Source organism: Ambystoma mexicanum, chromosome 7p, assembly GCF_040938575.1.
Source record: "Ambystoma mexicanum isolate Mex_15411 chromosome 7p, UKY_AmexF1_1, whole genome shotgun sequence".
Taxonomy (NCBI): Eukaryota; Metazoa; Chordata; class Amphibia; order Caudata; family Ambystomatidae; genus Ambystoma; species Ambystoma mexicanum.
Window position 1 is genome coordinate 168,163,130 of NC_090939.1, and position 27,555 is coordinate 168,190,684.

General features: G+C 45.2%; 1 protein-coding gene across 1 annotated transcript in view; it reads right to left on the minus strand.

The window, feature by feature from the left end:
- Nucleotides 1-17,560: 17,560 nt before the first annotated feature.
- The window catches only part of GJA5 (gap junction protein alpha 5), a 134,694-nt gene continuing 124,699 nt past the window's right edge, over nt 17,561-27,555 (minus strand). The window contains exon 2 of the mRNA XM_069636000.1: nt 17,561-19,452. Coding sequence (XP_069492101.1) covers nt 18,316-19,428 — 1,113 coding nt within the window. The 5' untranslated portion in view covers nt 19,429-19,452 and the 3' untranslated portion in view covers nt 17,561-18,315. The remainder of the gene's footprint in view (nt 19,453-27,555) is intronic.

Sequence of the window (27,555 nt, forward strand, 5' to 3'; positions counted from 1 at the left end):
TGTTTAACTATGAATAGACAGATGATGGGAGCCAATGGCGGATCTGGGTATACACAGTTCCCCCTATTGGAGAAAGGAGGGGGTAGGCCACAGTATGGCCCATGTCCTCAGATGGATAAGGACAATTTAAGATGCAAGCTCCCTAGTTTAACGGCGGGCTCAGGAAAATTGATTCATGAATTGGAGAAAATGACAGGAGGAAATACTCTGGCTATAGGGGACATTAAAGGTCTCCTAGCAGTCATTCTTGGGGAAAGGGCTGACAACATTTGGACATGAGCAGGTTACTCGAGTGTCACAGTCACAGCAAAGAACACAGCGCATGATGGAGCGCCATTTAATAATTGTAGAGCAGATGTTTGGAGAGCTCTGAGAGTACAGTATCCTGATGCCTCAGATATGGGTACTATTATGGCACTTAAAATGCAACCAGACGAAGATCCTCTTGTTTATATTCAATCCATTCAGGAACAGTGGTCTTTGGAAACTCGTAAGTCTTGGGGGAAATCAGTGGCAGTATTTTACCACATTTTATGTCAAGGACTGCCGGAGCAAGTGCAGAGGCAGCTCAAGAAATTAGTGGGTATGGAGGCAAAGCCGTGGGCAGAGATACAGTTGACGATTGTGCATCACTGTCGGCTTCTGCAGGAGAAGAATACAAAACGGGACGTAGCTAGAAAACCCGAAGAAGCTAAATTAGTTAAGAAAAAACTGCCAAAATACTCCCTAGAAGGAGTGGTTTTAATGAGCGGGGAGCAGTTGGGAATGCTGCAACCCATAGGTGCATCAGAGGCGAATAATCAATGTCAGATGGACCAAGAAGGAAGTGGGTACATGCAGAGAGGCCGGATAGGCTTCAGAGGAAGAGGTGGTTTCCAGAATAATCAAAACAGTTTTCAGAATGTACAGAATGATGATCAGAATATGCAAGGAGGGCAAATCAGAAGGACGCCTCTTGTTTGTTGGGCATGTGGCACGACAGGCCACTTCGCGCGCATGTGTGGAAGCTCAGGGTATGTACAGAAGGGGCAATTCTCGAGAGGGGGACAGCTTACCCTCTGGTGTATAGCCCACAAGGTAGACATGGGTTTGTACAAGATCAGAAAGTTTATCAGCAGCAAGCGCCGCATATACAGCAGGCACAGCAATTGCAGCAAGCACCATTGAGTCCGCCGCAAGGGCAGTCACAGCACGCACCCATTGAACTACAACAGGACACAAACACGGGACAATTAATGACACCTAGAGTGGGAGGTGCAACTGTAATGAATTGGAATCCTTTCACGGGTAATGGGATGAGCATATATTTCCAATAGGACAGCTCACAGGGTGACTTGATGTGTTCATTACTATTGATAACACCACACCCCCAAGATGAACGGAGGGTTGATGCATCAATAGGAGGCAAATCTTTTTCTTTTTTAGTAGACACGGGTGCAACTCGCTCATGTATATGGGAGGGAAAATTGGCATTATCAGGAAATACCATGAATGCTCAAGGCTTCTCTGGAGCTACAAGTAGAGTTCCTTTTACTGATGAATTGCCAATTTCTGTGGGAAAATGTGACATGTCTGCACCACTGTTGTGTTCCCGACAGACACTGGTTAATATTTTGCGATGAGATTTAATGACGAAACCTAACATGACAATTTCATTTACGGATAATGGCATAGTGTGTTCCATGCCTGGGATACACTATTTAAAGGTGGGTGAATTAATAATGGCATTTACAGGGCATATGGCTCTGCGAGGGGTGCCACTCGAACCTGAAATCTTTCTATATGGGGTACGCGTTTTGTTAACATGGTTGCCTGGCTTAGTGGGAAAAACAATGAGAATACCCGATGAATTTTTGTTTAGACCACAAATACAGAAGGACGAAGAGGGAGGGCGAGTTATTCCTCTAGAACAGCGGTATTCAAACTGTGGGTCGCGACCCCCCAGGGGTCCGTGGGTGCATCCCTGGGGGGCCCTGAGGGCTCAGAAAGAAATATTTTTTATAAAAAAACTGTTTTTTTTTTTTTTTTTTTTTAGATTGGAAGAAATGGGCTGGGGTGGCTCAAATGGTCGGGTTGAAACATGAAACTGTCTCAGGCAACAATGAAAAAGCGGCCCGCAGTTGTAAATGGATATTCATTCCTTTAGTCACAGTCTGGGCCTCATTACAACTATGGCGGTACGGTAACAATGGTGCTGTTAAGCTACCGGCACCATTGCTACCGTACCGCCATAGTACGAGGTTTGCTCGCGGGTGTCTGACAGCCCGCCAGGTCTGACCTGGCAGGCCGTGCGGTAACCGTGAGCACAGCTCGTCGGATGCACCGGCACCATTATTAACGGTGCCGGTGCATCCGAGCTCCCCATTCCCATTGAGCCCTATGGGGCTCTGATGGGAATGGGGTTCTACCGGTACCGGCACCCGCGAAAGGGCAATTATCAGGTCTGCCCAACTCGGCATGACCCGGTAATTGCCCATTCGCGGGTGGCGGACCCGGATACAACTCCAGCGGCAGCCGTGCCCGTTTTACCGGCACAGCTACCGCCAGGGTTGTAATGAGGCCCACTGTTTCAATAGTACCCAAGGGGGTGCTTTGTGTTAAAATGTAAGTACATTGTGATATATTCAGCAACAATGGTCAAAATTACTAACTGCATAGTTAAGTAACTCATAAACCTGGTCCACATTGGCCAAAATGGTGGCCCATTTTGACTGGCCCACACTAGCATTTTACATTTTTGGTACAGGCATTGCCCTATAGGCCAGTACGAGCCTGGCGGCTCATCCATAATGGCGAGGGGACGCCCACCCAGTGGCCCCTCACCCATTATGGAGGAGCTAAGGAGCCAGCCCGGTGAAACAGTGAGCACTCCCTCGCTGCTTTTTCCAGCTGATGGAGTGCTCCTGGGCTGGCTGAACTGTCAAAGGGAAACACTGTTTCCCTTTGACAGTTCAGTTTAGTTCCCCAGCCACACATGCTCCCTGAGCCATGCAAGTGCTGGGGTGTTTTGCTTCGCCAGCATTGCATAGCTCATTGGAAATGCTGGCTGGGGCACTGCATGTCTGTATGTCCGAGGGGGAGCTCGTGCGCCTCCTCGCACATACGGACAGAGCAGCCTGGAGCAGGGCGTTTCAGCACCCACACGCAGGCCAATGCAGAAGGTATGTTTATGTTCATTGTTTTTATTTAAACATGTGTATGGATGCGTGTATGCTTATGTTATGAGTGAGTGTATGGTGATGGATGCTCGTGTGAATGATAGAGTGATTGCTGTATGAATGTGCAGCGCCTTGCATACACACATAATCATGTTGATTGTGTTAGGCCCAGTGGGGCCCAGGACACAGGGGTGGTAACTTTTTACTGGACATCTATCATAGATGTCCAGTAAAAAATGTCATGCCTGCCCTCTGGGCCCCCCAGCACCATTTGCAAACTGATTGGTTATTTACCCATTTTTTTGTTAAAAGTATGCTCTACAATGCAACATTTCAACCCATTATTTAACAAAAATTCACAGGGGGAACCCCCCCCGAACCTCCCTTTATTGGTTCGGGCTCCCTCACTATGCTCTGTCGCTATGGCATTTTTGGGGAAATAGTTGTGCCCCTCCACTTAAAAAAATCACCAGCCGCCACTGGCCCTCAGACTGTGTTGGGAACGGGATGGGGGGAACCCAGGGACTATGGTGGGAGCACAATGGGCGGGAACCATGGGATAGTGGTGGGAGCAGAGTGGGGAGAGCCCAGGATGTGTGTTGGGGTGGGGAGAGACCAGGGACTGGGTAGGAGTGGGATGAGAGAGCCCAGCAACTGTGATGGGAGCAGGTGACGGCGCGCAATACATACTGTCCATTTGGCATTTCTGGGGGGTCCCGACCTGCCCAAATTTTGCTCAGGGGGGCCCCGGCCAAAAAAGTTTGAAGACCACTGCTCTAGAACTAGGTGCAGCTGTGGTACGAGGAGAATTGGCTATGCTCAAAGGATGGGATGAGGGCAGGCCATGGAGAACAGTCATTGCCATTGGGCAAGGGTATAGACTGACTGATGTCACAGGAGTTGTTTAAAGATGATTCAACAGTTGATGAGCTAGTATTTGAAATGAATATTACATATTGGATTAAAATAGGGAAAGAGAAGTCCCACAGCGAATGATGATTATGCAACAGCATCCAGAATATTTTGACGATGATTTAGGTAAAGTGCCACTTCGTTATGTACTACAGGCCCCTATGACCTAGGCCTATTAAAAGGGGTGGGAGAAGTTCAGATTAAGTTGAAACCTGGAGCAATTTTACCTCAAGCAAGGCAGTATCCCATGTCTCGAGAGGCAGATGAAGGTATTTTTTAAGACAATTTCCACATTAATGGAACAGGGTATTTTAGTGACGTCAGAGTCACCATGTAATACCGCAGTGTGTCCTATCAAAAAATGTAAGGGAGGGTCATGCCGTTTAATTCGGGAAATGTAGCCGATTAACCAGATTGTAGAGGCAGAGTTTCCTCTAGTTCCAAATCCTGCGACGACATTATGTAATATTCCCATCGAAGCATGATATTTCACAGTGATTCACTTGAAAAATGCATTTTTATCAATCCTGTTGCATAAAGACTGTCAAGATCTGATGTCATTTACTTTTCGTCAGACGAAACTGAAAAGCACAAGGCTACCCCATGGATACTGCGAGTCACCATCGATTTTTAATAGGGTCCTTCAGATGGACCTAGGAAATGTTGTATTGAAAGGGAAAAGTGCTGTCCTGCAATAAGTAGATGATATTTTAATTTGCAGCACGACAGAAGACGAGTGCAAGGAAGACTCGAAACAGTTAATGATTATATTGGCAGAAAAGGGATACAAGGTAGACAGAGAGAAATTGCAGTACTGTTGAAAATAAGCATTGTACATAGGTCCGTTAATTTCGCATTAGATAAAAAAGGTTACACCTGAAAGAGCTGAGGCAATTATGAAGACAGCAAAACTGCACACAATAAAACAGATGCAACCGTTTTTGGGATTGTGTAACTATGTTAGAGCATGGGTATTTGATTATAGTTCATATACAAAACCACTTTTGCGAGTTCGTACCAAGGCGCAAATGAACACAGATAAAATAGAATGGACTGAGAAAATGGAGGAAGGGTTTGATGAGTTAAAAAGGTAATTTGCATGGCACCAGTTTAAGGAATTCCCAATTACTCTGCAGAAGTCTACCTGTTTTTGCACACTAATGGGACTGTTATGACGGCAGTGCTTACACAGAGAACTACTCTGGGGTATAACCCTCTGGCATATTATAGTGGGATTCTAGATCCAGTTATGAGAGGACAATTTCCTTGCGAGCAATCGTTGGCTGCAGCCACGTTTGCCATTGAGAAGACTAGAAATATAGTGATGGGATGCTCTATGATGTTATTCATTGAGCATGCCTTGTTTGCAATTCTGGAAAAACCCACATTGATGCATCAGAAAGCTTCTACTTATGAAGTAGTCATATCGAATCCGGCAATTAAGAGAGTCATATGCAGGATAGTGAACCCTGCCACATTTGTAGCTGGGCCTGCGGTAGAGGGTGAGCAAGTGCATGATTGTGCTGGTTATGAAGAAACGTATGACGACATACCACGTGTAAGTGAAAAGATGCTGTCAGAGGGAGAGATTCTCTTTATTGATGGGTCTTCGAAAATCGATCAAAATAATGGAGAAAGACAGACTGGGTCAGTTGTAGTGAGATACAGGGAGAACAGAGAATTTGAAGCAGTGGCAAACATAAGGCTGCCATTGCACTTTTCAGCACAAGCAGCAGAATTGGTGGCGCTTATTATCGTGCTTGAGAAATACAAAGGAGAGGAAGTGACGGTGTACACTGACTCCGCCTATGTGATGCCGACTGTGCACGCAGGGTTAGCACGTTGGAAAAGGAGGGGCTACCTCTGAGCGGATGGCACTCCAGTGCAACACTCATTATTATTGGACAGGCTTATGAAGGCACTGCTGCTCCCAGCAACCATTGCAATAGTCAAATGCACAGCACATACTAAGAGAACTGACTTTATTTCACACGGGAACAAGGCTGCAGACTTAGGGGTCAAGAGGGTTGCACACTCCTCAGATATTTCAAGTTTTGATACCCCTAGTGTAAAGAGGGGGTGGCCATGTCTATGATAATGCAAGAAGGATTTAATCATTTACCAAAAACACAGTTGATCGAAATACAGGAAAATTCTCCACAAGATGAGAAGGAGCTATGGGAAAGGAGGCGGTGTTCTTTATCCCCCATCGAAGCTTATCGCGGCAAGATAGCACTGGAAAGCCAGTGATGTCAGTAACATTAGTGAGGGTAGCGCTAGAACAGCTATACTACCCTGCGCATGTAACTAGAGAGAGTCTGGCTGCAACTATTGCAGAAGACTGGTTCATACCAAACCTGGTAGAACACATTGCATTTTTTGTAGTAAATGGCATTGTATGTCAAAAGTTTACTGCTGGGCATACACTGTGAACAATCCGGGGAGTAATCCCCAGACTGAATGCAGCATTTACATATTGACTATGTTGATATGCTGCAGATATGTAGTGGATACAGTTATATGATAGCGGTAGTGTGTCCGTTCTTGAGATGGATTTAAGCCGGTCCATGCACACATCCTGATGCCACTTGCACTGTGAAATTTCTTGTCCAAGAAGTATTTCCTAGATGGGGAATATGTGAAGTGTTGAGGTCCGACAATGGTCCACATTTTGTAAATGAATTGTTTGAACAGATAAATTTGTTGTTGAATATCAAACATATGTTTTCTTCTGCTTATCACCCGCAAGCGAACAGGATATGTGATAGACTCAACGGTCTGCTCAGAGAGAGAATAGCTAAATTAAAGTTAGCCCTGAAGAAGGGATGGTTGTACTGCCTACCGTTGGCATTATATGCATTAAGAAATCCGCCTGGGTCGTACCATCACCTCACACCCCATGACCTGGTAACAGGGAGGTGAATGAGAATGCCTCTAACTCCTCCATTGAGGATTAGAAGTGATGCCCAGAAGACAGCAGAAATGTTAATTATTGAGATAAATGACTATTTGACATGTATGACCGCTAGTATCTCTGTCATTTCAGATCAACACAGCAGCAAGGGGTGTCGGTCTCAAAATGCAAATAAAGATTGTGCAGCAATCAGTCTATCAGAACTACTACCTGTTCCTAGACTATACATTGGAGATTCGGTGCTAATTCGCAATTTTACAAGGAAGTGGCACGAGCCCCGTATTGTTGGCCCATTCGTCATTGAAAACTTTACCCCTTCAGCAGTAAAGGTCCAAGAAAGGCGTGCCTAGATCCATTTGGGAGACATCAAACCATATGCCGGAGAGTCTGACATGCCCCTACCCGTTGAATCGGAAGCAAGCCAACGCAAAGTAGTTCAGCACGTGCAGACTTAATCGATGACGTGGAAGAAGGATGCAGAAGGTGATGACTGAATGAATACAAGTTTGCATTTGGACTGTGGCTTCTATCGAACTCTCCGTATAGATATTATAGTAGATGTGAAAACCTGATTGCTTAAGCCACAGAGGTCTTTTGAAATATTTGGACTTTAGAAAAGTATTGAAGTCCTGAAAAAGTATGCCAAAACTTGAATTTCTCTTTGACGACTAGAAGAGGGAGCAGTTCCCCGATTCCTTCCTTACTGAGTTCTTGTTTGATTTCCCCAATGGTCCTCTCTAATATCGATACCCATAGATTACTTATTATGGTGTTTGTTTACCTGATTGAAGATCATCCTTATCTTGCCTGCCGAAGGACCAATACTTATGTGTTTTTGCGAGACCCCATAAATAGTACTGCAATAAGGTCACTACTTGAAGAGATCATTGAGCAAATCCTGCAGCTTCCTGAGAATCTGATAAACTTGTCTGATTAAAAGCATTTTTCCTTCCTTAAAAGTAATTCACAGGCAAGAAGTGGAGTATTGATAGTAATAATATAATAGACAACAAGAGAGCACAGCGACATTTGAGGAATCCCCGCTGGTGGGGTCTAATGTACTTGTGTATAATATATGCATGCACCGAATTCATCATTGTTTTTCTGTTTCTTACGATACACACTGTTTATTATGTTGCTCCAAAGAGAGCAGCAGTCCCTTTGTTCCTCCCCACACAAGAGGCAGTTACAGACATAACTGTTTCAAGAAGGCCAAGTCCCCATGTGATTATTCCTACACCAATGACACGTTTAAAGTCACCTATCTCTCTGACAGTGTCCCTATGATTTTGCCGGTAGGAAGGATGGCTACTGATATATTTCATGAGTGGCTTGCACGAACTCTGCTTGCAAGGAAGTGGCCCAAAAGGGGTGTAAGAGAAGATGATCATGAGTTAAATAATTATCTTGACAGTACAGCACATTTGGGGAATAACATGTGGTATCAGCACATGAAAGAGGTGGGCAAAAGGCCTTCTGAGGAGAGTTGATATGTGTGTGCTCTCCTACCTTATGCATTGGGGAACTTTAAGATATTTATAGCTATTGAAAAAGATGTCCAGTCAGCTCATTGCCTGAGGCACCTTGCACTCTGCCATACAAGAGGTCAATTCCATGGTCAAACAGCAGCTTTAGTATGAGTGACAGAATGTGCAGCACCCGAAGAAGATGATTATGTTAAAGATTAAAAAACAAGATCAAGATCACACACCAGAAATCATGTGATAAAATATGAACAGTCTGGAATGAACGGAACAGAGATTACATGGGCGATAAATACTAAGCTCAATTACCAAGGAAAGACTGAAGAAGAAATCCAAAGTTGTAAAGAGAGAGGACAAATGCAGATGTGGGGAACAGTACTTTCACCAGATCGATGGGAAGAAGGCCTAGTTGTATGCAGAGCACTGGCAGTAATGGGATTAACCAAATCAACCGTGCAGAATGTGGAACGGATATTCAAACCACGATGGCCGAAGCTTGCCAAGCTACTAACCAGGGTTGAAGATAGAGGAGGCCTAGTGTAGATAGCGGCCCTGGCAAGTGCAGAACTGTGTTTCAGAAATCATGGCACAAGAGAAGTTGGCGAGAACCAACAGTGTGCCAGAATCTTCGACGTACCAGGAATGAAGGATGGGACAGTCGTGATAATGGACCACTACTGGGCCTGCAGATCCAGAGCTTACATGAAGCTACCCAGAGATTGGGGTGGACTATGTTTTATGGTGCTTCTCCAAGTTCCAGCATTAGTGATTCCGACAAAAGTGACTTGAACATTGGAGAATTTCCCAAAGCCGATACTCACCTAAGAAAGAAGAGATCACTTGAAGAGGGAGAATTACTTCTCAGCAAAGTCAATAGAAGCGTTTGACTCCATTCCTTATGAGCACAGGCTGTTCAGCAAGACTGCCTCAACGTTTACGATCATCTTCATGCTAGGGATGCAGACGATGGCGAATACTAAATGGTTACAGATAACCAGATGGGAGCTTTTGCAGACTATCAACACTACCATAAAGGGATTCAATGCAATCAAAGAAGAGTTGAGAGCCATAAGACTGATGACACTACATAATAGATATGTCTTAGATATAATCACAGGTATGGATGGAGGTGTTTGTGCCAAAATCGGAGAATCATGTTGCACATTCATACCTTCTCATGATGAAGAGAATGGAACCTTGACAGAGGCCATAACGATGCTGACGAACTTACACGTCAAAATGGAAGATGAGGTAGAAGATGTTGCAGATGACAGCTGGTTTGCTTCATTCTTGTCATGGGTACCTCAGTTTATGGCAAAAAATTGTAAGTTCCTTGGAGCACTTCTAGTAATGATAATGTTTGGATTTTGTGTGATCAGGATAATCATCACACAATGCAAGAAGACAACAAAGAAGGCAATAGGGATGAAGATCATGATTGATGTCGAATCTGGAGTTGAACCAAAGGAGCTGACACATGGAGAAATCAGAGAGCACATCAAGGCCAGTAGTTATGCACCTGATGGAACGAAGTTCCTGTATCTAAGAGACCATAAGAAATATGTGGGAAGATGGATCTATGTAGTCCAAGTGGAAACTGCAGTCACATGGTTTGGAGCATTGATGACCATGTAAAATCAGCAGGATCCTTGAAGGGAGTGATGAAGATATGGACTCAAAGAAGCATTTCTTCAAGAGAGGATGTCTGAAAATGGAGACTGAAGGAAGAGTAGTCGATGAATCAGCCTGAGGGGATAGTGTAGAGGAGGAGCAAAAAGCCTCTACCTGAAGTCCCGCTGCATTCTACCTATATGTTGGGAGCCAGAGATAGTGACAAGGGTGACACCTGTAATGATGCCAATAACACAAGCAGCCTTTGAAGCAAAGTACCCATTAAGGAAGCCATTTTCTATGTATCCACGAAAAGATGATAATCTTCTCGGGTAGATCCCCAAAGAACGAGAGAAAATGAATGAAAGAGCAGATTGGTGACGTCACATGATGTAAAGTGACACATGGAGAGGAGATGACAGTGGAGAATGTAAAGAGAACCTATGAAATCTGATGACTAAGTAAAGAAATCATGTAACTTGTTATGTGGAAAATGAAGATTACACTTGTGAAAAGCATGGAAGAAAAAGCAAGCCGTTTTACAATTGTACAGAGCCAGTTCCGCAAGTAGATTAAGTGATCATAAGAAGCTGGCTATACGTAGTATATAGATTACAGGTGGTGCCGCCAAGGTATATGTGAAACATAAAAAACGCCAAGGTATATATGTGCATAAGAAATCTGGATGTTCTATGTCATGTTTTAGCAAACTGGGATTCCATGGACAGAAAGCCTGAACGTGTGTCGCAGTTCATAAACGATAGCTGAGAAGCAAGAGAGAATCAAGGAGACTTGGCTGGCCGAGTGACAAGAAAGGCCACGGCCACCAAGAACCAGTTGTCTATTCAAAGGATACAATTAATGAAAGAGAGGAGCCAGGTTACTGCAAAGGTGCAGCCGAACGACAATGAGTGCCACGTTTTATTCGTTTGAATACCATCTAACATTAAATTGAATCTCGAAACATGGTCTCTAGACATGTGACCAAGATGAAAATAGACTCAAGCAGATGACGTTGAGGCAAACAGATGCAAGTATACCCATACTCCCTAATATTCTCAGGAGTTGTGAAGACTACAAGGCCATGTTCAAAGGTTAATTGACTGGCGGACAGTAAGAGTGATGATGGATGTCAGGCTAATTGGGTGGGAGGCTATGGTCAAGACCAGCCGACCAGCACATGGAATGCCAGCTTGTGCACTTCTAGCAAGTGGAATATTCCATAAGGGTACAAGCGTGCCAACCAATTATAGGGGGCCATGTAGTAAAGAGCCCTAAAGTTTGAGAACCAATAGATTGGTATGTCATTTGTGACAATGTAGATGACTTGCACTAGAGGAGGGCTTAGATGTCCACCTGAAAGTAGAGACCCAATCACAACTTCAACCCCCATAGAAAGTATATGTAGATGTTCTTTGGTACCCTATCACAACCCCCATAGGTTTGTACACTTTGCCATGTAGTATGACGTCAATGATGATGAGTTTTTAGCATATAAGTGTGTTTTTTATGAAATTGCTTCGAGATAATGCAATGTAACATCTGCTGATGTTCGTTGTACTCCCTGTTTTAGATAATTGTTTTTAAAACAGCGTACACCTTGCCAAACATCTTGAGCCGACCTTATTATTGATGTTTAAGTAATTTCGGCATCCCCATCCTTCCCATAAAAGCGTCACCTCGTCTTAAAGAGCCCCTCATCCGGGAGAAAGCCCTTGGCCCTCTTTATGTACCTGGGCTTCGGGCCCATAAGTAGGGGTTCCAGACACATGACGGCTGGTGTTGCCAGCAGTGACTAGCTTTAATTCTTCTATAACATACAGCAGAGATTTTAGTTTACAAGCAGCCATTACCTCCTCGTCCGTCCTCCTCATCCCAGCCCTCACTCTACAAGATGAGTCCTCACCCGGGAGACAGGCTTTTCACAAGCCCCCGCAAAACATATTTTGTTCGTCTCATTTTTTCATTCCGCTCCTAAACACCTCTGACCCACCAAGACTTCCAGTTTTTGTCTGTCCCCGCTGGAGGAAGGTTCACGTACGCCCCCTTCCAGCATTCCATAGGTAAGTAGTATTGAACTGTTTGGACATGCCTGTGGTTAGTTTCTGTTGTAAATATGTTGTTCTTCACTTTTAGGATATCCCCGGCCATTGGACCAGCAGATTGGGGACAATTTGCACTCAGGCAGAGGTGGCTCTTAACATACTGAGCGTTCGTCCATTGGCGTCAGAAATTATTTTCTTTCTAAAAATGGGCTGTAAGGTTCTGCTGTGAGGGCCTATCACTTAGAATTGGGTTATAACTTCCCCTATATACTGTGAGATTTCTGGTACACATTAGCCCCCCGACCACCCAAATTGAAGTAGGTGGGTTCTATGTGAAATAGGCCTACTGAGACCCAGGCAGTGCTGTAGACATGTTTCTATAGATCCCTTCCCTTTTCAGAGACAGGCACTGCTGGGCACTCCTGGTCTCACAAATTATCCAAGTAAAGCATTAATTGGCCGCAATCTAAAGAAACCTGTCTACCACAGTGGTTAGTGCTTTGGCTTTTGAGCCTCATGGTTAGGAGTTCAAAACCCATCAGGAGCCTCAATCTTGAAATTGTATCCCACAACTCTGAGTTCTGCTAGCGTAGGGCGAAAAGGAGATTACCATTTAAATGATTCTCAGCAATAGAATCAATTAATACAGGTTATCTCACTAAATAGGGATGTAATGTGGTTAATTTCTGTTAAAGACCTCATGTGTACAGGACAGAGGCTGTTGCTCAGGGGGTTGAGCACTTTTACTAAGTGTATATTCAATATGCAGTTTGAATATTTGGATCCTGCCAGTACTGATTCTGCCTTTCACCTTTCATGAAACATAAACATATATGAGATTCCTGTTTTCTTTTTGTAAGAGTTTTGTTTCAGATGTACCTAGCAACTAGATGTGTGGATGCCAAGAAGGGTGCCACACAAGGTACATCAGTGTTGCATGACAGGTAAGCAGGTATTGCTTCATGCTATTTATAAATCTGTTTTCCTTTTTAAGGGACCTTTTTGTATCTCCCTGTGCCCTGGTTTGTATTGGCTACCAAATATTGGAAGTGTGTAAAAGAAATCAGGGTTGCAGTATTATGCACATCTATATAAATGAAAGTCAAAATGTGTTTGTTTGTGGCAGGATTTGTGACGAAGCGTTGTCCCTTATACAATTCCACACTGTTTCACCAATCTGCACCAAATTTTTCATAGTTACCTGTTAGGACCCTCCGGACATTACACACTACAAGAAATTTGGACACCCCACCCAGTTCCCTGGATTTCAGCACAAGCCAACATTTGTTTGTGGGTTTATGGCTTGGCGAAGCATTGTTCCTTATACAATTCCACACTGTTTCACCATTCTGCACCACAGTTTGCAATGTTACCTGTTCAGACCTGCCAGACATTACCAGCCACATGACATTTGGTCATCCCACCCCTTTCCCCGGATATCAGCACCTTCACACATGAGACGTTTGCCTGAAATCGGTGAAACATCAATGTGGTCGTAGAAGGACCAGCCCCGACACAAGGAACAAAACAAGTTCCAGGCCCTAGGATGCACAGTTTCCAAGATATTTGCACCGCAATGCACAGCAACGGAATGCACCACGCCAGGGTGAGGTGACAGGTGGGGAGAGAGCACAGAAGGTCCCAGTATGCAGCAGCACAGCAAATCTCGCCTCCCCCAAACGTCTGCTCTGGGGTATGTCAGCCAGCAACATACACCCATTTTCAGTGCAGTTTACTTCAGGGTGCAAAGCACATCAAGTTGACATGAAAGACCCAGTGCGTCTGCATCACAATGTTAGTGTCAAGGAGGTAGTTAACCTCACTGACTTTTTCTAGCACCACTTGGCATGCAAGGCACTGGGCAGGATGGGTTCCATGATCCAGACCATCTGGCATGGCATGTACTCTGTCATGGTGGCTTTCTAGTTATACCAGTGCTTCATGAGCTCCTGGCTTACCTTCATGTTCTGGGTGCTCTGACCCCTGTACTTAGCCATCTTAGATTGAAGACCAAGCACATAGTACACTATTTTGTGGGAAGGAATTCAGGGATTGCCTTCCCATACTTCCTGCACAAGGCCTAGCGGACCCCTAACAGGATGACCAAACAGAAGATTGAATATACTGAACCCAACACTGCTCTGTGTCACCTCCTGGTAGGAGAACAGGTGGCATGGTAGGAGAACACCTCACTTTCCCCTAAGGAGCTTTCCCAAACCACTTATCATGTACTTGAAGATTTTGTTGAACCGCTCAACTGACCGTTGGTGTGTGGCTGAAAGGCCGTGGAGAACTTGAAGGATACTCCACATTCATTGCACTTCACCTTCATGCCGATATGAAGTTGGAATCCCCGGTCAGAAATTCTTTAGGGAATTCCACATGAGAGAGTATTCTAATAAAAGCCTTCGTGATCCCCAGGGGCTTTGATGCTTCTCAGAGGGACATCCTTGGGGTGCCAGGTGGCTTGATCCACTACAACCAAAATGTATCGGTTTCCAGAGGAGGTGTGGGGATCCAAAGGACCCACAATGTCCATACATAGCCTTTTGAGAGCCCGGCCATAGGTAGTGGGATTATGGGGACCCTGGTGGCACCGCCTGCATTGCAAAATGCTTGGCTAGTGTGGCAGGACTGTAACAAATGTTTTATCTTTGACCCCATTTGTAACAGCTTTCAAACTTTGATAAAGCAGACTGACCTGGTCTGAAGGAGTCAAGTGGTAAGTCCTCTGGATGATGATAAAAGACAAGGCCTTGGTAAGCACTCACCTCCCGAAAGAGAAATCTGTGATGTAAGAACAGAGCAATGGGGAAGACGGCATGGAATTAGAAAGAAAATATGACTAGGAGCTAGAGCAAGCGAAAGGAGCAATGACAATCCCAGAGTGAGAGCCACGAAGAAAGACAGAGAACCTGTGGGGAAGAAAGGAAAACAGAATAGCTAACGCTAGGAGGAAAGGTGTCCTGAGGGGCAGTCCAAAGGAAATGAGACTGGCAACGAGAAGGCAGGAGCCCAACCCTGCAAAGCCGTGAGAGGAGAACAGAAGGTGAGTGCCGGAGGAGCCGGGACTCAAGGTAGGTTGGGCTGCGAGAAGGGAGAAGCCCAACCCAGTGAAGCCGAAGCAACTGAAGCAGGGGATACGAGTACCGGAGGAGCCGGGACCCAAGGTAGGTTTTGGCTACGAGAAGGGAGTTTGGTTTGGTGAATGGGGATTTACCGGTCCTGACAAGGTCCGACTAGACCGGTAAGTCCCCATTACACCAAACCGGACACAGTACCGTTATTGGTGACAGTCATGGCACAAATAGCGCCATGACTACCACTAACCTCGGAATGAGGGCCAATGTCACATTTATGCATTGCCACATTGTCAGTACATTTCCGACCTCTGCCAACAAACTTCCTAACATTTGTTAGAGTCCCAAGCAATTTTGTTGACTTGCTACTGGTACAAAAGACAAACACATAATCCCCCACTATCCTGATGATATACTTACTGCAAACTGTTTAATATTCTATATATAATTCACTGTACTAGTGATATAACTTGTATATATTGTTAATTATATGTGTAACTACATAACTATGTAACCTATGCCTCGCATATCCTGTACTGCGGCGCCCTATTACCCTCGGGTCTGGTGCGCATTATAAATTAATAAAACAAACAAACATAGTCCAGAATTTGCTCAGACAATTTCCTCTTTCTGGAGATTTTTCTTCTCAATTCCCCAGTACCTTGATTTTCAGTGGCGAAATGAAAATGCAAAGCTAGCAAATAATCTATGACTTAAATAATCAAACGAGGACAGCAACCATCTGTAGATGGATGAAATGGACAGCAACACTTCCTGTTACTGACATGTTCCTTTAGCAAGGACAGTAGTACACCTTTGCACCTTCCAACCTTCCAACCGCCACCTCCAATATGGAAGACAAGACAGTCTAGCCGTTCCAGACGCAACAGGAAGTGTTTGTTCAAGTGCAATGTAGATAAAATGTTCTTTCGTGACCAAATCAAGGCATCCGCTTAGCAGTGATCCGCGGTCACCTTCCTTTACCTGGGTGCTCTTGTTCATTCACTCTTTACATGATCTTAATTAGCGAGTCCACTGTTCGGTCGATACTTGTCAGTGCAAAATCAGACATCTGTCTCTACAGCAGTAACTATTCAAGTATCCTCCATTACATTTCAGTGCAATTGCCGTTGTGATGGTTGACCGGTTTGTATGGATGTAACACCCATAGACTGCCTCTTTTACTACATTACTGAGAGCAGATAATGTCATAACTTGTCTTCATATTGATAGAACGCATTTTCATCAACTCTTCTTGGCGAACACATTGACCACATGTGCACTTGGGAGACTCATACTGGAATATGAGAGCTTTAGGTGAACTGGCCTAAGTTCTCAGCCTAGGAGAAACACATTGGGCCTCATTACACGGATGGCGGTAACCATGGCGTTAATAGCGCCATGGTTGCCGCCGGACTCCGGCATGGTGAATGGCGAAATTACTGCCCCATTCCAAGGTTGGCGGGGCGGTAATTCCCCATTCACCATGGCCCTTCCCCATTCCCATTGAGTCCCCATAGGGCTCAATGGGAATGGGGAAGGAGAAAATAACGGTACTACAATTAGCGGTACCGTTATTTGCTCTGAAGTCCCTCAGCGGGTCCCGTCCTTAACGTGTGGTCTGACCACACGTTATGAACTGGACCCACTGAGGGACCTCGTAGTAGGGCAGTAAGGGATAACCGGCACCGGTGCCCTTACCGGTGCCGGTAATCCCTTACCGCCATCCGTGTAATGAAGCCCATTGAGAAAGTGTGTGCAATTGTTCCTGGAGGGTTCCATGTGTTAAAATCGCAGCAAAAATGGCTGTTTACACAAAAAATCGTGGCAAAAAGAACATGGTTTTGCAGCCGCAATCCATGTACAGGATGCGGGGGATACCCCCGCTACCCCCAGACCCATTATACCATTGAAGGGGAGCAGGGGACACCCCCACAGCCCCCGCTCGCCTTAAATGGTATAATGGGGTACACCTTTACCGGGTCAAACCACAGCATTTTTGCAGCAATTTCTTGTAAAGGAGACATTTTTGCCGCAATTTTATTACTGCATACCTCTTGGAGTCTGTACTTTCTAGAGTCTTCCCAAAGAGGTGTTTTAGTTGAAACGTACAGACCATTTCTACAATGGGCTTATTTTGAGGTTTTTCAAACTTGTGTGTTAGAACCTCCACAGGGTTGGAAGAATACTTTGGTGGGATCAGGAAATCTGGCCAGGTCCCTCAATTAGAAGTCCTAATAAATTTAGTAATTCTGAAATCAGACGTAGTAGGGTCATAACTGTCAAATTTGGGTTTTAATGAAAAATGTGCACAAGTCAAGGGATAAACCTCATAGACCTACCTTGATCTAACTCATATCGTAACACCCATTCCCTACCCCCCCACCCCCCACCGGCTTCAGTGACATTGGCATTCCAGAAGGTGAAAATGCTATCTGCCAGTATAACCCGCTCCCCCAGATTAATGCTGGTGGCAAATACTGCTGCTTGTAATTACCTCTGGCGATAGAAATACCGTCAAAATTGTATTACTGCCCGCACCAATTATAGAAGAAAATACAGCCAGTAGATTATTGTATTTACCTCCCAAAGCAAGACCAGCTATTAAGACAGTAACATTCTTAAATAGCTGTTGCCATATGACACGTGTCTTGTGCGAACAGTACAAGCACGTCATTATGGAGAAATGGATGTGTGCCATGGGGGTCACATGCCATCCCCAGAAGCTAAATTATATGACCGGCTGCATTTTTACCACTGGTATTAGCTCTGGTGGTGTTTACCACATTGGTGTTTGTGAAACTGTTAGAAATTACTGTTTTTTTGGTACTGCTGACAGTATTTACTTGGGCTGTATTTACCCCAGGGTTTAGTGCCATACTGCTAGCAGTTAAGTGTAATTGCAGTACTGTTTGCAGGATTGACCTCCAAAGGGGTATTTACCACTGGCAGCATTTGTTCTGTACTGGGGCCCTCCATGTTTTGATTAGAATAGTGCAGGATTTTGAACATAGTTTTTTGGCATTGACAAAAAGCAACAGTAAGAGGGAGTATTCATTACTAGAGTGCACATTCCACAACAGGCACATTTATGTGATCGCGCGAGGCAGGTCAGACAGCCAGATCATCTGACTTAGCCCGACTACTAGTCCGACTAGATTTGCTGAGCCTACGGCTATCATTAAAATAGATCTTGGCGGCAGCGTGCGGCACAGACTTGTTTTTTACTGGAGTGCTTTGGGAGTAGTCTATATTGACAAATCGATCATCTCCGATATCTTCTTGGCTGTGGACCCATTCCGCCTTAGTGTTGGCCGTGTTCTGCTGGGACTCCAATTTATTTGGGAAAGGGTGGACGTACTTACTAGTGGAAATGCTCAAGCATTGATTAAAGTCAGGTGGAGGAGTGCAGCTACGAGATGGTACATTAGGTTGTCCAACCTCCTTTGTGGCTTCCTTTTTATTGGCTGGTGGGGGAATGGCTTGGTGGGAACCTGGCAACTTTTGCCTGAACTTTTTCCAGGCGAGGTGATAGAGCTCCGCCAGGCTCAAGAGAAGGGAGAGCACCGCCACAGCCAACATGAAGACAATGAAGACATTCTTCTCCGTGGGCCTAGAGACGAAGCAGTTCACGGGATGCGGGCATGGACTACGTTGACATACGTACAACGTGTTGAGAAATATCCCATAGAGCATGTATTGCCCTACAATGAAAGCCACTTCCATGACAGTTCGTATCAAGATACTAAATATGTATGTCTTGAGAAGGCAACCTTGAAGTTTAATTGGTGCACTGAGCTCCTCCCTGCAGGAAAGTTCAGCTCTTTCCACTAGATAGGCCTGCTCATGATACGAAGGGTCGCTATTCATCATCACTTTCAACCTCTCCTCCTGTTCCCGATGTTTCTTCTTCTCCTCCATGCGGACTGTGTGCATTGCGTGCCCCATGTAGAGAAGTGACGGAGTGGACACAAAGATGATTTGAAGGACCCAGTAGCGGATGTGGGATATTGGAAAGGCCTTGTCGTAGCAGACATTTTCACAACCGGGCTGGGTGGTGTCACACATGAAGTCGGACTGTTCGTCCCCCCATGAAGACTCAGCTGCGGTCCCCAGCACCAACATCCGGAAGATGAAGAGGATGGTAAGCCAGACCTTCCCAACCACTGTGGAATTTTTCTGAACCTCTTCGAGGAACTCTCCCAGGAAGCTCCAGTCACTCATGTCTCCTCACCAGCGCTGTAGGTTCTGTTGGAGAGATGAGAAAAAATTATTATTAGCCAATCTTTATTCTGCTCCATCCTACTTAACGCTCATGGGACAAAATTGAGGATTAAGGCTTGTCGAAGACTTATAAACAATCATGCAAGTTATGCAGACATTGATTGAGCGGTCAGCACTTTGAATGAATCAGTATTTTCCCTCCAACTTGCAGGAATGTAGGGTCATCTATAAGGATGTTATAGACAGTTCTGTTTATCTGTAGCAGCTGCTTCTGTGACCAGATTGTCAATGTTACCTTCGTTCCTGTAGATCATGTTACCCTTCCCTCTACAGCTCATTTTACCTTCCCTCGTGTGGATCATGACCGCCCCCTCCAAATCGAATCAATCAGCGTTACACAGTACATTCGTTTGTGAGTAATTGGTTCATGCGGCCGCAAGTATACTCTTCACACAATTTCTCTTGACTGCCTAAAACAAATATCCTCAATCATTTCAAAATAGCCTTCCACATCGAAACTGATAATACCCAACTGAGTTTCCGTCTAGATGCGGGGTACCCCTCCAACCTGGCAAACATCTCCAACTGGCTATCTGCTCTCCACGCATGGAAGTGCTCCTGAATCCAGCTGAAATAGAAAGCCTTTGAGTTTAGGCAGGCCGATTGTTGAAGAAGCCCTGCTGTAGTGGCCTCTGAATGAGTCGTTGCACAGATGGGGATTTGAAGTACTTTTATCACTGCAAGCTTACAGTTGCTCGAATGACACAGAGGCCCTGCTGGGCATGAAACAAGCTAAGTAAGTACTGTACATTAGCAGGCTGGTTTTAAGGCATGGATTGTTCAAGACTCGAGTGTCTCTTTAGTCAAGATGGGAGTAGTATTCCAGCGGTGTGGGCAGCGAAAGATGCATGGTCACCAGCTCTTGGCAGGAGCTGTGGACTGAGGACGTCTGCTTGCATCCTCGTCCCGCTCTCAGTGCCAGCTGCGTGCATGCACAGCGTGGTCTCGCCAATAACATGCAAGTCATCTTTTACCCAATCGTAAGTTGATATTATTTTACCCTGAGAGGTCATACCTGTGCTGGACATGAACATTGAAAGGCACCTAATCCATGTATTGATCATATAAAGATTGTACTATTAGAAGAGTCTCCTGCACGGCATTCAAAGGTGATCCAAAGCAGAGCAGCGTGACTCCATGTGGGTTTTAAAAAATCTGAACATATTTCGGGAGCATCAAAATCCCTACATTGGCTTCCAATTCAATCCTGCATTTATTTTAATTTCCTATGCATCGTAAGAAAAGGTGTTTGGAACGTGCCCTCATCTCCCGCTATCTTAGATATCATCCGATCCTTATGGACCCTTACTCCCAACAAACTGTCCCCTGCAACCTACTAGAGGATGTACCAAAATTTGGCTTTAAGTAAGTATTCGGCCGAATTCCGGATGAAAAACAGATATTCAGAGTTGGTGGAATACATAATAATTCTCAAACTCGAGGCTGAATAGTTTCAGGAGACATTTAATGCTGCTTTTTTCTTGGAAGCAGCCCGACACGTCACAGCCATTCAAAGGCCATTCAAAGTCTCAGTAAGCAAAGGCTCCTGTCAGTTCCATGACTGCATGCTAGCAGTGCAGAAGGGATCAAAGTGCAAGTGTCTAAGTTTTTCATGTGTGGGACACATTGGGCCTCATTACAAGTGCAGTGGTGCGGCAAAAAGTGTCTGTAAAGACCTGATAATACCGCTACTGTGACTTTATCACCAATTACTGTACTGCCGTACATAAAGCTGGAGGTAAATCATCATCTTACTTTCAAAAATCATCAGAATTACTTCAGCAGAACTACCGCTTGTGGTAATTCTGGAGAATTCGCCAAGGAGTCCCATGGACTCCAGAAATGGGTACTAACACCACAGTGCCACCACTCATAATACTGTGGTATGTCCATAGGACGAGTGGTGGAAATTGTAATCGATTTTGGTGGTAAATAAGCGAATTTACTCCCCAACTCGTAATGAGGCCAAAAGCCTTCAATCTGGTTGATTGGTGGGGTTGGGCCCAAAGAGGCAGAACTCCCAATATTGTGGATGTGCTAAGAAGGAAGCCAGTGTAACATCTACTTTTCAACTGAAAGCCTTTGAGCTGCAGCAAGAGTTTAACCAATCACGACAGGAATCTGGAATTTTCTCCAGGGTCCAGTTCACTTTCTGAGGAATGGAGTGAATAATCTGTAGGTTACAGGTTCCATTCCCTTCAGTTTCCTATCTAAGGGCGATAAGTAGGGGGGTTGATTTGTCTGCTGCAGCGATCCCTTCAGCTTCCAATCCCAGTAAAATAGCTCAGGAAGTCATATGCCTACAGCAAAGAATTGTCCCTTTAACTTGGTTATCCGTAACCGCTGTTACTAAAGTACTTTGCTCTCTAATGATTTGAGAGCTTTACCAAAGAACACCTAAGAATACTTTAACCAGAAGGCCCAGTGGAATAGCAGAGAGCACCACTTCCAACACCAGACACTTAGGAAGAGGGATAGTTGCATAATGAAGACACGCAGGTGCCGGTTAGCACTTTAAATATGATTGTTGTCCTTTTTGCCCAGAAGACTTTGCAACGATGATGCATTTTCTCTGCCCGAAATATGCTGCTATTCGGAGAAACATTAATCAATGCTGTCCAGCTCCCTTATATCTTTTGCTGGCTCGGATAAGTTGTGTGTCATGAGCGGTAATTTTGCTTCAAAGGCTTTTGAAATTAGGAAAACTCTATTTAGTTTTGACTAAGGTTTTTTGAATTTATGCTGCTATATGGTTTCATTGATCTGTTTTAGGTTCGATATGTTGTTAATATTATGGGCCTCATTACGAGCTTTGTGGTAGCCATGCCCGTTTTACAGACGTGGCTACCGCCAAACTCGCTACCGGCACCGGCAGCCGCGATTGGGCAATAACCGGCCCATTACGAGTTGAATGCCGGGCTCCAGATCCCCATTCGGCCCAATAGGGCACAATGGGGGTGGGGAGCATGGTTGCAACGGCACCGTTGATAACGGTGCCGGTGCAATCACGTGTTCTGCTCGCGGGTGCCGCACAGCCCGCCAGGTCGGCGGAACATTCTGAATGGTGTTGGTGCCTTCCCGGCACCATTCATACCGTTACCGCCAACATTATAATGAGGCCCAATGTGTTCTCAGATTTGTTAACCATATTAAATTACATATTGTCTAAAGGTTTATATTAATACTGTTATTTTCTATTCTTACGATGCTTTTATGGGTTTTCCCCTGAAATAAAGCTTTTTATTGATTCATTGATTGGTTGGTTCATTCATTCATTTATTCGTCCATTCATTGGACAACATTGATGTGCAAGTGAAACAAATGTGTAAAACGCACGTGCCAACCAATTGTAGATCTTGAAATCAGCATGATTGCTCTTAAATTAGGTCAGCCAACAAACACAGAGGGCTCAATATTGCCTACTTGCTTCATTCTGGTCTGTTTTTTCCATGCCACAAAATACACCATTAGTGCTACCCTGTTGAAAACCGCACTGACTATGCATAAAAAGAAGTCTATCCAATCCCTCTTCTCCTCTGAGTGCCACGGTAGAAAGCTTGGCTCTAGCACCCCCATGGTTTGCATTCAGCAGCACTCGAGCAGTCAGCAGGGTGCAGGAGCCCGAAGGCAAAAGCTAGGCAGGACCAAAAAGGACATTTTGAAGATGAACAGACTTTTGTGTGAGCCTTAGTTACTTGTACCCTACCCGAAATGCAGCACCCACGAATGCACAAAAATAAACACTGGTACTCATTACAAGTTTGCCGGTCTGGTAACTACGGTACCAGCAAGATTGCCGGTACCGTAGTTGCCGGACCGGCAAACTACGAGTTCTGTTCGCAGGTGCCTTTTCGTCGGTGGTCCGACACCAGCGAGCAGAGCATGTCGGAGGCACCGGGTACCTGTACATCCGGCCTCCCCATTCTCCTTTAAGCCCCCACTTTGGCTCAAATGGGAATGGGGAGTAAACGTTTCCGGACCCTGGCAATGGGGAAATACAGGGTCCACCAGGGTTGTAATGGCCCTGTATTTCCCCATTGCCAGGGGCCGGAAAAATTAGCAAGTTTGGCGGCAGCCTGCCGGTTATACCGGCAAGGCAGCCACCAAACTTGTAATGAGGGCTACTGCTATGGATCTCTGTATTTCCTGCTAGACGTGTTCCTTTCTTGCTTTACCCATGAAAGTCTGTATATACCAAAAGGAGAAGGAAAACTAAGAGTGGCAAAACTCAAAAGTGTGGTGGGGTATATGCAACTTTGTTAGAAAAGCAACACTTTGGCCACGGCAGAATACTTGACCAACTCTTTGGTGCAAACCCTACAATCTACAGAAACAAAAGACGGGGACGAGAAACCTAGCGGCCAGAGGACCACACTCCGGAAGCGCTTTACCACAAGAGCTAAGACTAAACCCAAACAGTAAAGGCTTTCCAGACCATCAATTCAATTGCAACCTATATTTGAAGGGCTTTAATTTGAACTTCTGAAACAGGCCACTTATATTTTCAAGAGTGTTGGATAAACGCAATAAAGTTAGTTTTCTTCACAATGGCAATTTGCTGTCCCCAAAGCACTGTGAAAACCTTGAAATAAGGTTTTTATGTACCCTTCTCTTTCTTCCTGCTGACTCCCAAACCCCCCATTTTGCTTCCTGAGCATTATGCGGTATTGTGCCCATAGGCTGATGTATTAATTAACACTACAAATAAAGAAATAAGTGAAAGACGGCCACACATTTTTGCCTTACTCCTTCCTGACCAATCTGATGACAATTACTTCTTTCATTGTCCGTGTGCCTAAATAACGCCCGAGATAATGATGTTAAGCATAATTGTAAAGACAAATATGAATAACAAAAATTAGCACAATCAGTGGGGATCCAGCCAATCAGGAGCCATGGAACGCCCGCGTTCCAAGCCACCTGATGGCCAGTTCCCCCACCTGCCATCTTCCCCCCAACCGACCCTGCTTTTTTTTTCTCACCCTCTCCCAATCCTAATTACCTGATTGCTCCTGCAGCTCCTGTCCGCGTTCTGTTTGGCCACCAGAGAAATAGAAGAGGGGCTCCATACAGACCCCCTTCCTATTCAATGGTGGCCATGTTGGTATAGTATTTTTGGAGAGAAAACATTTTCCATGAAGCGAACTACACAGGTGCTAATGGCGATATATCATGAGGTGGCAGGCCGACCCTTTAGGTAACGGCCCACCACGCTCATTAAGGGACCCTCGCTGCACTTAGGCCCTTAACTTGGGCTGTGGGCTGTTACCTACAGGGTCAGACGCCACTTCAGGGCATAGCGCCTCAATACGTTCTATTCTCAGTTTAGGATAATGAGATTCTCATCAAGCCTCCCAAATATCAGAAAGTAAGACAGTCTAGATGCTGTGCTAGGAGGCAGTGATTAGGAGAGAGGTCAGAGCATGGGGGAAGGAGAGAGAGAGTGGATGAGACAAAAAGGGTAAGCGAGAGAGAGCAGAAGAGGGGATATCAGCAGGCAGAGAGAGAGGGCGGGGCAGAGAGAGAGAAGACAACTGCCCCACACAAAGCAAACGAGATAGTGGTGAGACAGGAGGGAACATAGAGAGAGAGAGTGATAAGAAGAGAGATCAGCAGGGAGAAAAAGAGGGGCAGCAACTGAAATAGGGGAAATGAGAGGCTTGGTGGGTGAGACAAAACGGACAACAGTGTCTTTGTGTGAGACAGAGTAAACAGTCAGAGTGTACATGCCTACAAGAGAACAAACCGCCAGAATCTGAGAGAGAGAGAGAGAGATAGGTGGGGGAGAGAGAGAGAGAGCGAGAGAGAATTAGAGAAAAACTTAGAGAGAGAACATTAGAGGGAGAGACAAATACTAAAATGCAAAGTGACAAGATAACAACCAGACAAAAACAACAAAGTGAGAGTGTGAGATAGAGAAATAGAGAGAAAGACAAATAAACCAAGGTACCATAAGAGAATGACCACACAGAAATAGAGAGGGAGAGAGAGAGAAGCAGTGGTGGGGGAGAGACAAAGAGGCAATGTGACTACAAGAGAACCACCAGACAGAAAGAGAGAAAGAGATTTAGAGAGACAAAGAAAAAGAGGAAAAGTGACAACAAGTGAGCGACCAGACAAAGAGAGAGAAAAAGAGAGAGAGAGAGAGAGAGAGAGGGGAGAGAGAGAGAGACAGAGAGAGAGAGAGAGAGAGAGACAATGACAAAGAGGCAAAGTGTCTACAAGAGAACCACCAGACAGTAACAGGGAGAAAGAGAAAGTGAAAGAAAGAGAGAGAGAGAGAGAGAGAGAGGCAGATAGTGAGAGAGAGGCGGAGAGAGAAAGAAACAGAAGATGAGAGAGAGAGAGAGAGAGAGAGAGAGAGAGAGAGAAAAGAGGCAAAGCGACTGCAAGAGAACAACCATACAGAAAGAAAGAGAGAGGGGGGCGTGAGAGAGACAAAGAGGCAATGTGACTACATGAGAACGACCAACAGAAACAGAAAGTGAGACCGAGAGAGAGAGAGAGAGAAAAAGTGAGAGAGGAGGTGAGAGAGACAAAGAGGCAAAGCGACTGCAATAGAACGACCAGACAGAAAGAGAGAGGGGGAGTGCAAGAGAGACAATGACAAAGAGGTAAAGTGACTACGAGAGAACGAGCAAACAGAAAGAGAGAGAGAAAGAGAGAGAGAGAGAGCACGAGAGAGTAAGAGAGGGGGGTAATGAGAGAGAGGCAAAGAAAAAGCGGCATCAAGAGAACGGCCAGAGAGAGAGATATGGGTGAAGAGAGACCATGACAAAGAGGCAAAGTGACTGCAAGTGAACGAACAGACATAAACAGAGAGAGAGACTGACACTGAGAGAGAAAGAAAGCAAGAGAGCGAAGACGTAAAAGGGAGAAAGAGGCAAAGTGACTACAAGATAACAACCAGACAGAAAGAATAAAGTGAGGGAGAGAGAGGGAGAAACCGAGAGAGAGAGAACGAGAGAGAAAGAAAGAGAGCAAGGAGGTGAAAGGGAGAAAGAGGCAAAGCGACTGCAAGAGAATGCCCAGACAGAATCAAAGATAGAGAGGAGTGTACGGGGGATAGACAGACAAAGAGACAAAGTGACTACAAGTGGACATCCTAACAGAGAGAGAAAGAGTGGGAGAGAGTGAGAGAAAGTCAAAGAGGAAAAATGACTAAAAGTAAACCACTAGACATATAGCGGGAGAGAGAGGGAGGGGAGAGAGAGAGAGAGACGCACGCAAAGACAACCAGAGCGCAACAGGACGAGAGGGACAAAGAGGCAATACAAAAATCAGACAGAAACCGAAAGAGGGAAGGGAAGAGAGAAAGAGAAACAAACAAGATACAGCAAGCATTACTTAAGATTAATAGAGTGAGAGTTAGAGAAGAGAGGCAGTGAAGTGGTGAAACAGTGAGACTGTGTGAGGTGGGGCATGGTGCTGTGGATTTCAGTAGGTCCGGTATTGGTATTCCAATCTTCAGTTCAGCAGGGCATGCAGGACACACCTTATGCACATGCATTGAGCTCAGCTGCTGGTACGTCATGGTGAGTGTCCCTACAGGTGGCGTGCAGGAGCAGAAATGGAACCCTTGCTCTCAGTGCCTAGAAACCCCAAGTACATCTCACTGGGCCTCATCACAAGTTGGGCTGTAGCCCTTAAATGCAGTGGTAACAGTATTACCGCTGCATTTAAAGGCTGGCCCTATCACGAGTTGGGCACTAAATGGGCTGTTTTACCTCCAGCTTTTTTCTGGATGTGAAAATCCCATTTAGCGCCCTGTTTACTGCCGGCTGTATTGGAGCGCAGTAGTAGTGCTGAAAATTGGGAATGGGGATTTATCGTTAATGCCCAACCTATGATCCAGCGGTAATAGCGCCGGACCAGTGGGCACTAACACTGTTGCAGTAGGTTGGTATTACAGCTGGGATGCTGCCCAACTCGTGATGAGGCCCACTGACAGGCCCTAAGTCCCTACCAAGGTTAAAAAGTGTTGGACAGTTGCTTGAAGTCTCACGTAGAGTGGGACAACTTGGTGGTTTGCAGCACTTTGCTCCTTATCGCACGGTTGGACTAATT